This window comes from Vigna unguiculata, chromosome 2 (assembly GCF_037176805.1).
Source record: "Vigna unguiculata cultivar grain cowpea cultivar isolate G323 ecotype 2 chromosome 2, ASM3717680v1, whole genome shotgun sequence".
Classification (NCBI taxonomy): domain Eukaryota; kingdom Viridiplantae; phylum Streptophyta; class Magnoliopsida; order Fabales; family Fabaceae; genus Vigna; species Vigna unguiculata.
In genome coordinates, this window is record NC_140793.1 from 5,168,063 (window position 1) to 5,181,889 (window position 13,827).

Here is a 13,827-nt window from a genome sequence, read left to right on the forward strand (position 1 = left end):
AAAACATAAACGAGACTATTATATATTCTCTAAACTTGTCCCTATCATGTGCCCAGAGTAATTCTAAAGTTGACTATTATTTAATTAATTATTGTTTAACTAATTATACACACCAACAAACTCACTCAACAAAACACAGAGTATAACGTAAAAACGACGTGCTCTTATTTCGTCGTTCATACGCTTAAAAACTTGAAAACGACATTTGGCATTGCTTTGCTAACACAGTTGCATCTTCCACCCAAATCCAAAACGACATAACACACAACAGATCGAAATACCATAGCGTAAGGAACAACAATCTCACAACACCGTTCACATTCTTTCACCAATTCCCGAAAATCTCTCTCATTGGAATCTTCACAAAAGAAAAAAAATATGGACGACAAAACGCAGTCCGAGAGTAAGCAAAACGACGAGGAGGAGGTTGCGCCAGAACCACAACTGCCAAAACCGTCGGCGGGAGGGTGGGGATTTTTGCAGTTCTCTTTTCTCTCCGATCTTCAGAAAGCCGCCGCTGTTGCCGCCGAAGAGATCTCTCGCAATGTGCGTTTCGAAATGGGACAAAAGAGAAGAGCCATTTTGTTTTATATTTTCGGTGTCAACCAACGCATTTGTCTCAATCTCGGAATGTGTTGTTGATTTGTGTTATTTAGTGTGGTTTTTCCTTTTTGTTATTGTTTTAATTTATGGAATAGTTTTATTATGCAACTGCGCCTTAATGTGTTGCATTTTCTGTTTTTGGTTGACAGTTTTTTCTTACTAATTTAGCACGTAGTGAGTTCAACAGTGTCGAATTCTCAAGTTCAACATAAGGCTTTCACAGCGTTTAGATTTTATTATTTTCGAAGGGGACTATAAAAGGGTTTTTGTTGGTTGGAGTAAAACATGGGTATGTGGAAAAGGGGTTGATGCTTTATTTTTCCAATAAATTCTGTCTTAATAGATTATATTGAATGAAGAAGTAGACGTATTGATGTCCTGGAAATTATTTATTTGTTGTGGATTATTAGGAAAGAATTATTGAAGAAGACTATGTAAGGGAGATGTTCGATTGGAGCCAATATGGTTTTGCGTGGGAAAGATATTAATGCTTTATTCTTCTAATAAATCATATCTTATTTACTTAAAATTGATAATATTGAATGAAAAAAGTAGAGGCAATAATATTTTCGAAATTATTTGGATTTGGCAGATTATTAGGAATAATCATTAGAAAGGTATCAAATTATTTGTTATGAATCAATGGGGTTTTGACATGCAGGCTGCTGTAGTTGCACAGACAGCATCAAAGGGCATTGCGGAGTTGCAAAATGAAGCTGAAGAGTCAGAATCTTCCAAAGAGGATGAAGGGGCTGAAGATTCTGCAGCTAAGAAGGAAAGTGACGATGAGGATACCAAACTGCGAAAATCTGCTCTGGACAGATTGGAGAAAGCTGGTGAAGATTCACTACTTAGCCAGGCAAGCACATAAAGATACACATCCTTGGGGGGTTGGGGTGGGTTAATTTGCAATTTGGATGCTATCATTTATTGGATTTGACCATTTAGGTCTTTTGTATATTATGCTGATTTATTCATATGTCTTTGCCTCGCCAAATATGCAGATTTCCTATTCATTCTTCACTATCCTTTTGTTCATCTTTTACACTGATATTGTTCTGCTGTTTGTTTGTTGAAACTAGTACTATCTAGCTTCTAGAATATGCTTCTATGGGTCTTGCCTATAGGTTTGATTTTGTCCCATGATTCTCATGGGTTTTGAGTAACAGTGAGTAACATTTTTAATGGGGACAATTGACTACCTAGGAAAAATAATTCTGTGCTTTTGGATGCAAATTTTATGCTTTTAGATAGTCTGTACTCATACATTAAGCACTCATACCCGAGCTACTTAATGTGTGTAGGGTTTGAAGGCTTTTGATAGCTCTGTGGAGACTTTTGCATCTGGAGCTTGGAGTGCTTTAGGAAATGCATGGAGAGGGAGCACTGATTTTGTTCAGCGGTATAATTCATTGCTATATTTGTTTATTTAAATTTTTATTTGACCCACATAGAGGTTGTTTTGTATGTCTAGTAACTGATCATTGTTCTGGTGGTGATATGTTGATATTTGATGGAAATAAGCATGTATGCTACTTGTGAGTGTGTGACTAGTGTTGGTATGGTATTATGCAATTTTCTTAAACATGAATTAAGAAGTGAACCAATGTATTCTTCACTGTGGACAAAAGAACCTGCAAACTGCTACCGTAGTTAATCCTGCTATACAGTAGTTAATAAATTGGTTCTAATAGAACTCGAGGTAAACAATATCTCTGAAACTTTGGTCTTCAACTAAACCAACAGATGCACGTGATCCACGTAACCAACCTCACCTAGGGGGAAAAAAGGCTTTGTTGTGGTTGGCATGAAATAAATGAAATCTGAAAACAGCCCTGCCATTACGATAAAGTTGTGCCTTGATGTAGGTCATGAATTTGAATGAACCTCGGAATGACCTCTTTGCATAATTAGGGAACTAATCCCCTATTTAATTAGCCTACTTTGCTTAGTTTAATTTAGTCTAATTAATTAATACAAAAATTAGCAAATTTACAAGTCTCCTTATTTTTATTATTGTTTTCGTTAATGAATTGACCATTGAACATAGTCTACAAAAAGGTCAATTTGCAGATGGTATATATGCTTAGGTTTAATTAATTAGTGATTAACCACAAATAGATTAATTCATTTGATTCAATCTTAATTTTTAGGGTGTTACATTGTATCTTATGTGCATCACTTTCTTTCATAGTAATATGATAGGCCCAACTTCAAATCTAATATAGAAAAAATTAGAGCTCTTCATAATTCATCTAACAGCTCCTCTATGACTGGAATAAGAAACTTGTTGGGTGTCGCTATGTTATTTAAAGCCTTGTAGTCAGTAGAAAACCTCAAACTGCCATCTTGTTTTATAACCAATATTAAGGGTCCATACATAGCCTTACACTTGGTCCAATGAGGCTGGCAACAAGCAGTTCATCACTTCTGAAGCATAAGCATCATCTTGTTTTCTCCTTGCAGTTCTCATCTGCTAGTTTCTTGAAAGGCATACCCTAACGAGATCCACTGCTGCTGTTCCCTTTGAATCACTGGAAATTAAGAAGTATACACTATGCAACACCCGGAGGAAGGCCATTCTTCACCCAACCTAGCCCCAAAATATGATCAACCCTTCCCCCCTCAATCAATTGCTCCCCTCCACTGCGTCCTCCTCTCTCTTCTTATTGCATGATTCGCATATCCTCCCCTCCAACCTTTCATTGCCAGCTGTGTAATCTGTTATGTCCCTCCTCTCTTCTAATTCTCTCTCAACTGCAGAGTGTTTCTTTCATTCACAGTCAGCCTTGTTTCTCTGGCCTATATATCTCATATTCCTTCAGCCCCTTTTCTCCCTTTCCTTCTACATACTTTCATAACACAAGCAATTGAGGATTATGTTGCTGGAAAAGGATATCAAGGATGAAGCAAATAAGTAGGCAAGAAGAGATACAATTGAAAGGGATACCAGCACAAACTGCTTTTGGTTGTAAAAGTTTGGTAGGGCTGATTTCTAAAATACATTCAAATTATGGGGAGAATTATTTTGGTGTCAATTGATTGTGGAGCATTACATGATTTTATATTATTGCTGAAATAGTAGTTAAAATTCCAATGGAGGACACAACACAATATTGGGTAAAGGTAAAGTCTTTGTGTTTTGTGTTCGTGTCTTGTGTTCAAGTCAGTATTTGTGTTACATAGGTTGATACTCTGCAAAGTCCATTTTGTACACACAAATTCTATTTGTTTCCTCTAGATGGGGTGGATGTAGTGCTAGGAATGGAATGGTTGAAAGGAGTTGGGAGAGATCAAGGCTAACTTTGAAAAACCAACTATGGAGGTCAAAATAGAAGGGTAGAAATACAAGATACAAGGAGAATCCTTCCTTGAGTATAGTGAATGCCACTCTAAACAGAACCATAAAAAGACTCTAACCAGAAGAGGAGTGTTTCTTGGTTGAATGTAAGATGGCCGCTAAAGAAGAAGACAGGGGAGAGAAACTAATTCCAGAGAGCATATTGCAGATTTTGGTTGAATTTGAGATTGTTTTTCACAAACCACAGGGCTGTCACATTCTAGGAGGCAGGATCATGATATCAGATTTAAAGGAGCCGATTCAAATTCTGTGGTTACCAACAGATTTTTGGGTTTTAGTGACAAAGTGGGTTTACATGAAACATTGTGGGATCACAATTCTACTGATTATATGATTTTACTTGGTGATCCCATTGATTCAGCAAAAATCCATGTTACAGCTGACATTGGAATCACGAACTATGGGAAAGATCATATAATATTGTATGATGTTGCAAGTTAATGTGAAATTGTAAGTTGTAACGTAACTACCATGTTTGTTGATAAATTCATAATTGTGAATGGTGGTTTTTACCGTGACTTCTATAGCATTTAGTGGTGTGCTAGCCCTTGCACTTGGCTATTAATTGGTTGAGGCATTTTGATAGTGAGTAGAGATTGCTGCCATCTTTGCCATGCCTTGCTGAAATAGCTCTAGTGTCATTTCTATGGGGAAAATGACTGTCAAATCTTCACTAAATAAAAAATCTCCCCTCATCATCCTTCATTTGCTCTTTCTGTTTTCATTTGTTTGGTCTGGGGTTTGCTGGTAGAGGATTTCTCTTCTTGCTACTTGACCTGCTTGCTATCTTCTCTTCTGTCATTTTTATTTTCTTGCTCTTCTCACTTCTTATCTTAGGTTCTATTTTACTTTTTCATTGTTGGGTGACTTGGACTGAAATATGTATATATGCCTTTGCTGTATCTTCTTTATGTCATACTTCCTTTTGCATTTTTTTTTTGTTGCGGGTTCTACTGCTATTGTTACCCTTCTTTTTTTAGTGAATAGTCAAGGCTCTAGAAGTATAAGGTTTTTACATTGTCATCTAATCACAAATTGTCATGCATGATAAGTTTATAGACTTCTACTGTGATTATATTCAAAGTCGCATACAAACATGTATTTCTGGTTGATTGAAAATGTAAATATTTTATATTGATAATGAATATAATTTTTTTTTCTTTGGGCTGCATATTCTTCCATGATGTTTTTGGAATTTAGATATTTTGTTTGGCTGTTATTATACTAAGAGGCACTACACATGCTCATTTTATGCTGGACCCATTTTCTTAGTTGTTTTAAATGCAACTTCCTGTTTGTGTATATTATATGTTTTATTTTTCTTATTGTTATTTTGAATGGAATGATGTATTATGCTTTGATACAAGCAAAGAATCAGGGGGGCATATTAGGAAGACCCAAAAGGTTTACGAAAGAAAGAAGTGGAAACCAATTGCATGGGGACCACAAGCCCACACACGTTGATTCTGTTACTAACAGAATTGCCTACGTGGCTTCTAGAAGGGGAGGGGAGATCTTGGGTTTGGGAGGCAGAGAGAGGGAGGGTTTTAGGGGGGTTTTGGGGTTGGAGGAAAAGGGGGGGGGGGGGGGGGGAGGAGAACCAGATAGTAGAAGGCAGGGCCATGGAAAGAGGGTCATCCTCAAACAATTGTTTTTGAATTCAATAATACAATCCGTTTTTTCTTTTTCATCTTTCCTTTTCTTTGTGGTTACATATCAATTGGTATCCAAAGCCAGTTGTTTCTGGGAGTGCATGGTCATTACACGAAACGCGATGGAGAAGCGCATTGATGGCCTTGAACAACAAGTCACGTAGTGGCCGACCTCACACACGACGTTCGCACAGACGACGAAAGGTGCACAATGAGGACGATGGTGATGTGGAGCATGACGACAACTCGCGTTCAACAATATGAATTAGTAGTGGCGAGTCGTCGAGGGATTTTGGAGGACGGAAACTCAAGATACCCATCTTCCGTGGTGATGACGCTTATGGATGGATCGTTCGAGCTGAACGATACTTCAAATTGAACTGGGTGCACGAAGAAGAAAAGCTCGATGCAGTGGTAATCGCATTGGAGGATAAGGCCTTGAGTTGGTATCAGTGGTGGGAAGAACAGAGTAAGGAGTTCAACTGGGAGGAATTTAAAGGAGCGTTGATTCGACGCTTCCAACCAGGGTTGGTCCAAAACCCGTTTGGTCTGTTGCTGAGTATTAAGCAAACTAGTTCCGTAATGAAGTACAGAGAAAAATTTGAACGTGAATCGACTCCATTGAAGGAGGAAAGGATTATGTTGAAGGGGATTTTCATCAATGGGTTGAAGGAAGAGATTCGAGCTGAATTGAAACTCTACACCACAGGCACATTAGACGAGTTGATGGACCAAGCTTTATTGTTAGAAGAAAAGAATAATGCCTTACGCAAGGTTGGGTTGATGGGCTCAGAGAAGAAGGTGGGTGACAAACCACCTATGAAACAGGCGAAAGGGTTCACTAGATGGGAGAAGGGTGGAAATACTGAGGGGATGAGCAGTAAAGTGAATGAGTGAGCTGGTTGAGAAGAAGACATTGAGTGGAGGAAGACTCTCTCAAGCTGAATTGAGAGAAAGGAGTAGGAAGGGGTTATGCTTTAAATGTGGTTAAACATGGGGAAGGGACCACATTTGCAAATTGAAACACTTTCAATTTGTATTATTGGAAGAGTCTCAAGGGGAAGAGATGGAGGATAGTGGGGGAGAGGAGGAAACAGTGGAGACTCTCATTGTTAAGGTCCTGCAGATATCATTGAAAAGCAAGGAAGGTTGACTTCTAATCGATCCTTCAAGGTGATGGGAAAGATAGGAGGTGCAGAGGTGTTAATTCTAGTGGATTGTGGAGCTTCAGCTAACTTTATATCAAAAGGGTTAGTTAAGCATCTCAATTTGGAAGTAAGCGATACTACTCCGTTTGAGGTGGAAGTGGGAACAGGGGACAAGGTGGTGAACCGAGGAATATGCAAACAGTTGGAAGTGGTGGTTCAAGGAGTTCCTATTGTGCAACATTTCTTTCTTATGGAGTTGGGAGGGACTGATTTGGTGTTAGGAATGGAGTGGTTGGCAAGTTTAGGTAATGTGAAAGCTAATTTTCTGGTGTTAAGTTGGGGAATAAGGGGAGAGAAGAAAATATTGAAGGGGGATCTTGCCCTTTGTAAATCCCAAGCTTCCTGGAGAGCATTGATGAAGGCCCTCAACAACGAAGGAGAGGGATACCTACTATCTTATCAAGCACCATTGATAATAGATGCAGAGGAAGCTAATCCTCTCAATCCTAATTTGGCTGCTGTCCTGGAGGAATTTGATGATTTGTTCAAAGAGCCTACAAACTTACCCCCTAAGAGGACCTGTGACCATGCTATTAACCTCAAGGAGGGTGTAAGTATCCCAAATATACGGCCTTATAGGTACCCCTTCTACCGAAAGAATGAAATTGAGAAATTTGTGAAGGAAATGATGATTATAGGTATTATAAGGCCTAGCAACAGCCCTTGCAACAACCCAGTTATCTTAGTCAAGAAGAAAGATGGGGGGTGGTGATTTTGTGTTGATTATCGTGCCTTAAACAAACTTATTGTACCAAACAAATTTCCAATACCCGTCATAGATGAACTTCTAGATGAATTGGGAGGAGCTCAAGTTTTTTCTAAGCTAGATCTTAAATCTGGTTATCACCAGATCCGCATGAAGGAGGAAGATATCCCTAAGACAGCCTTTAGAACGCATGAAGGACATTATGAGTTTTTGGTTATGCCATTTAGACTCACTAATGCCCCCTCTACATTTCAAGCTCTCATGAATCAGGTGCTGAATCCATATTTGCGAAAGTTCGCTTTAGTCTTCTTTGATGATATACTCATTTTTAGCAAGACTATGAGTTGTCATTATGAGCATGTGAGGACGGTATTAAATTCTCTAAGTAAACATGGCTTAGTGGTGAACAAGAAGAAATGCTCTTTTGGGAGGGGAAGCATTGAATATCTAGGACATGTCATTTCAGGCCAAGGAGTGGCTGCTGAACCTGCCAAGATAAAAGCCATGGTGGAATGGCCAATCCCTAAAGACGTAAAGGGATTAAGAGGATTCTTAGGAAAGATCAATTCCAATGGAATGATTCTGCACAAGTGGCATTCAAGAATTTGAAAAAAGCTATGACTCAAGTGCCCGTTCTTGCTGTCCCAGATTTTGACAGAATTTTTGTGGTGGAGACAGATGCATCTGGGAAGGGGATTGGAGCAGTGTTGATGCAGGAAGGACAACCAGTAGCCTACATGAGTCAAACTTTGTCTGACAGAGCTCAGAATAAATCTGTTTATGAAAAAGAGTTGATGGCCATGGTCATGGCAATCCAAAAATGGAGGCATTATTTGCTAGGGAGGCACTTCATTGTTCATACCGATCAAAAAAGTTTGAAGTTTCTAGTGGATCAACAATTGACGAGTGAGGAGCAAAATAAATGGATCTCTAAATTGTTGGGGTTTGACTTCTAAATTAAGTACAAACCAGGGGCGGAAAATAGAGCAGCAGATGCCCTTTCTAGAAAATTGCAATACTCAGCCTTGAGTTCGATTCATTTCTTTGAGTGGGAAGAATTAGCAGCTGAAATTGAGAAGGGTGTGAAACTGAATAAAATTCTACAAGATCTGTTGGTCAAGGAGGGAGAACACTCAGGGTATAAGATGAACAATGGGAGGTTGTATTATCACAACCGACTGGTGATTCCTATGGACTCACAGAAAATCATCACCATTTTGAAAGAATTTCATGATACAGCTGTGGGAGGACACTTGGGATATTTTTGGACTTACAAGAGGATTTCAAACTTATTCTTCTGGGAAGGAATGAGGAAGAACATTAAAGAGTATGTGCAGAAATGTGATGTGTGTCAAAGAAACAAGTATCAAACTTTAAGTCCAGCAGGTTTGTTACAACCCTTACCTATTCCTAAACATATCTGGACTGATATTTCTATGGACTTCATTGGAGGTTTGCCCAAAGCAGGGGGAATGGATACAGTATTAGTGGTGGTGGATCGACTCACCAAATACGCCCACTTTATTGCTTTGGCACATCCTTATAATGCCAAAGAGGTTGCAGAGTTGTTTTTAAAGGAAGTGGTAAAACTTCATGGCTTTCCGAAACCATTGTTTCCGATAGAGTCCGGGTTTTTATGAGCTCCTTCTGGACAGAATTATTTAAGTTGGCTGGAACCAAATTGAAATTCAGTTCTGCTTATCATCCGCAGACTGATGGGCAAACGGAAGTGGTAAACAGATGCTTGGAAACTTATTTAAGATGCATGACAGGTACCAAACCAAGACAGTGGCATAGGTGGATTAGTTGGGATGAATATTGGTATAATACAAACTACCATGAAGCCACTAAGATGACACCTTTCAAGGCAATGTATGGAAGAGATCCTCCTCTGGTGATTAGGGGAGATGTTGCAGCAATCTCAGTAGATGAGGTAGCTGGGATGATACAAGACAGAAACGAAATGTTAGATATATTGAAGGACCACCTGGTGCATGCCCAAAATTGGATGAAACAACAGGCCGACAAAAGTGGAAGGGGAGTGGAGTATAAGGTTGGGGAGATGGTGTATCTGAAGATACAACCATACAAATTGAAGAAGTTGGCTAAGAGAATTAATCAAAAACTTAGCCCAAGATATTATGGTCCGTATGAAATTGTTGAGAAGATTGGAGAAGTGGCGTATAGATTGAAATTACCCGAGAATAGCAAGGTGCATCTAGTTTTTCATGTATCTTTGTTGAAACCCATTGTGACAGCTGAAGTTGTGGTTCAACCGTTACCACCATATGTGACAGAGGAAATTGAGTTACAAGTCCAGCCAAAAGATGTTCTAGCAGTGAGAGGAGATAGCAAACAGTCCTTAGAGGTATTAGTAAAGTGGAAGAACATGCCAGATTGTGAGAATTCATGGGAATCTTGGAGCAAGATGATAGAAGCATTTCCTGATCTTCACCTTGAGGACAAGGTGAATTTTAAAGAAGGTGGCTTTGATACAAGCAAAGAATCAGGGGGGCATATTAGGAAGACCCAAAAGGTCTATGAAAGAAAGAAGTGGAAACCAATTGCATGGGGACCACAAGCCCACACACGTTGATTCTGTTACTAACAGAATTGCCAACGTGGCTTCTAGAAGGGGAGGGGAGATCTTGGGTTTGGGAGGCAGAGAGAGGGAGGGTTTTAGGGGTGTTTTGGTGTTGGAGGAAAAAAGGGGAGGGGGGAGGAGAACCAGATAGTAGAAGGCAGGGCCATGGAAAGAGGGTCATCCTCAAACAGTTGTTTTTGAATTCAATTATACAATCCATTTTTTCTTTTTCATCTTTCCTTTTCTTTATGGTTACATATCATGCTTTTAACAATATATAAACTAATTTTCAAATGAAGATTCTACAATATGCTCATTCGCACTCTGCTTTGAGAGGTTACGTTTTGGTGGTTCTTTGCAAGACCTCAGGCGCTCTCTCTATTTTCATTTAATAATATTTTATTTTACCACGTCCTATCTATACACCGTTTTTATAATACAGGCTTTCAGCTTTCCTCAAATATATGGTATTGGTATAGATATATCTGTATTATAATTGCATAAAACTACTTCAATGCCTTTGCTCGATTGAAATATGCTATATGTTTAATCTTTCTTCTTTTCTTCCTGTATGGTTTATATTAATTTATCACTGACATTTTTGGCTAAGAAAAATGTTTATTTTTTTATTATAATCCTGCAACTCACATATCATGATTTAATTTTATAATGCTTCACTATTTGCATAAAAGATGAGGTGGCTTCTTATCATACAACAGACTTTCTGCTTAAAGGTTATGACGCTAAATGTCCTCATGTTCTGTAGGCTAGAAAATTCTGCTGCAAACCTTTCAGGGTCTTCACATCATGATGGGCCAGGAGCTGCAGGTTCTAATGCATCTTCTCTGTTAGAGGTTTGGAAAATTTTCTCATTCTTCATTTGATATTTGTTATGAATAATTACAGATATACATGCATATTTTTATTCATTGTGATACAGACAGGAAGAGCTTTTACTGCAAGGGGAATGCAAGTGCTTGAATATGTTAGTAAGGAGACTATGGACCTATTAATCAATGAAACTGGAATTGAGGTTGAGAAGGATACAAATCCAGGTGAAGAACAAAATGACGAGGATCAATTATCCGAGGAAGTGACTTTTGATCGATGCTTTTACATTTATGGAGGTCCAGAGCAATTGGAGGTATTATCGTTAAAAGATATAGAAGTTTTCTCATAATATAATTTCTGTGTCTTCAAGAGTATTCTGGAGTTTCAACTCATGAATGAGTGAAATAGGTTCTAGGAGAGTTCTTTGCTTTCTTAATTGAGTCCATCCCTTGAATTATTTAGGGGGCTCAAAGAGGTTTCTGGATGAGAGCTCTTGATTGGAAAACCCCCCCATAGAAGTGCTTTCATATTTCATGATTTGTTTCCTTGTTTTGTTATAGAATTAGAAATCTAATATTAGTATGAAGAGGGTTGGTGGACTGTTTTTGTAACCATATCACTGCATACCATCAATAATTTGTTCTCTTTTTCCTTCCTCCTTAATTCCTATAATTTCAACACTTGATGTGTTAAATTGTTCTGTTTTAGAATGTGATTTAAAAATGTTTTCATTTGCCTTACCAGGAACTGGAGGCTTTGTCTAGTCATTATGCCATGCTATTTAACCGAAGAAAAGTCAAGTTGTCAGCTGAACAAAAGTCTGTGTATGATGGGAAGCTTAAAGAGGTCCAACAAATTTTTAATTTGAGTGCTGAAATTGATAGCAGTAGTACTGATTCAAACAAAGGCAAGACGATAAAGAGAGGAAACGAAGGAAGCAGTGATGAGATGAAGAACTTACACGATTCAAGCGTTGGCAAGGCTGCTGAAATGGCCGCAGGGTAATTTAACTTCCCTTATAACTATTGACGTTTTATTCACCTACAACTGTTGCCATAAAATCGAGTTTAAAGTGCTCTATTCATCATATACTAAAATATTACATATCTATGATCCTAAGGAAAATTGGTTAAAGTTCTATCTGCAAGGATGTCAATGTACGAATTTAGAAAATCTACGTGATGTAGTTAATTTGGATATTTGTATGCAGGATAAGATAGATAACATATACATTACGTCATATGTAAAAGCAAACAAAGTTTGACATGTGTTTGTCTATCACTTTACTACGAGCGTGATGAACCAAGTATACCAAAAGCTTAAGCCATTAGGTGAAGACCCATGAATGGTTCTACTTACATCTAACACATCCCCTTATATCCAAGAGCCCTTTGGATAATAATGCACAGCTAGCTACACTTCATCTATAATTTTGTGTTATTGGAATGGAGGGTTGTAAGCAAGGACAGAGTCCAAACCACTTGGCCATAGAGGGCTCTCATGAATAAACTATTCCAAAAGCTTAATTGGTTTTATATAGTATAACATCTCTGTAATATCTTAAACCCCTTACAATTTTGATCCTAGCTTAAGGAAGCCCTCATATTTCATTATATTATATGCCTTATTTGATGTTTCTTGTTGCAGTTTCACTAATGCATTAACTGGACTAGCTGCTAATGATATAGTTCAGAGAACTACTTCAAGATTGGAATCACTTCATTCTGAGGGAGTTCATGTATGATACATATTATGGAAAAAATTTATTCTTATCACATGAGGTTGTCGTAAAAGTTAATAAAATGGGGCTGCTTTTCTTTGCAGAGGCTGTCTGAAATGTGCTGTTTTGCTGTGTCTCAACTTCTAGTGTTTGGAAAATCCATCATTTCTCGTGCCAATAAGACTGAGGATGAAGCAGATGATGATAAGGCTCACATTGAGTGGCCGGAAGACGTTACTGCAAAAGCTAATATCGTAAGAGTAAATGCCCAAACAATGATAGGATATGTGGAAGCAGTTTCTAACAGTTTTATTACAGGTTGGTTGTTTACTGATTCCACCCTTCATTATAATCACACTAAAGTATTCTGCTGTATTTGTATGCCTTGAATTTCCATCATTCTCTGCTCATAGCTGTTTATCATTTGACATTTGGCATGCATTTATCAGGCATATCTGATGTAGCGGAGGCCTATCAAGCTGCCATTAAAGCTGTTACTACTGAGTCTCAATCAGTTGTTCCCCACGCATCAGTTCAGGAAAAAGCCAATGCCTTCTCTGAGAACCTTCGAGCTGATCAAACCACAGCGGTATGCAAAATCCAGGAAGGAATGCAATTTTTAGCTCACGTTCTCATTTCAACCTCAATGAATGCTGCTTGAACACTTTTATACGTTCCTATTTGTAAATAGTCACAGTTTAATTAGAAAAATGATACCCCACTCAACTATGCATATGCTATAGTTTATGTCGGTTTTAGACTCTTAGTGACCGGGGCAAGTTTGTCCTGATAAATTGTTTCTTGCAAAGGTTTTATTCTTTAATTCCTCAATTCACAAGATCATATATGGAGATTTAGATAAGCACTTGTGTTACACATTTTTAATCAATTATTAGCCGTCATTTGCAGTAGTCCAAGTTGGAATGAATTGTTGATGTGTACATGTTTATTGGTGTGGTAGCCATTTTGCGTTCTGTTTACATGAAAATTTATCACTTTGTTGAAAGTAGATTTCGGATCTCAATTCGAGGAAGTTCTGTGAATTCTTCTTCAATATCATGTAACTAACTGTCAAAATTATATTTGGCTGATGTAGAGATTTTGAAAGCTTCGCCTGCCATGTTCTGACACTTTTTACAATCCAAACACTAATTACAGGATT

At 38.1% G+C, this 13,827-nt stretch overlaps 1 protein-coding gene across 1 annotated transcript; it reads left to right on the forward strand.

The window, feature by feature from the left end:
• Positions 1-239: 239 nt before the first annotated feature.
• LOC114174059 (BAT2 domain protein) lies at positions 240-13,576 on the forward strand. Its single transcript, XM_028058801.2, has 9 exons — positions 240-546; positions 1,265-1,462; positions 1,908-2,005; positions 10,881-10,968; positions 11,055-11,258; positions 11,690-11,946; positions 12,593-12,683; positions 12,770-12,983; positions 13,115-13,576. The coding sequence occupies exons 1-9, from the start codon at positions 379-381 to the stop codon at positions 13,324-13,326; spliced, it is 1,530 nt and encodes a 509-aa protein (XP_027914602.1). The 5' UTR covers positions 240-378; the 3' UTR covers positions 13,327-13,576.
• The last annotated feature ends 251 nt before the right edge of the window (positions 13,577-13,827 follow it).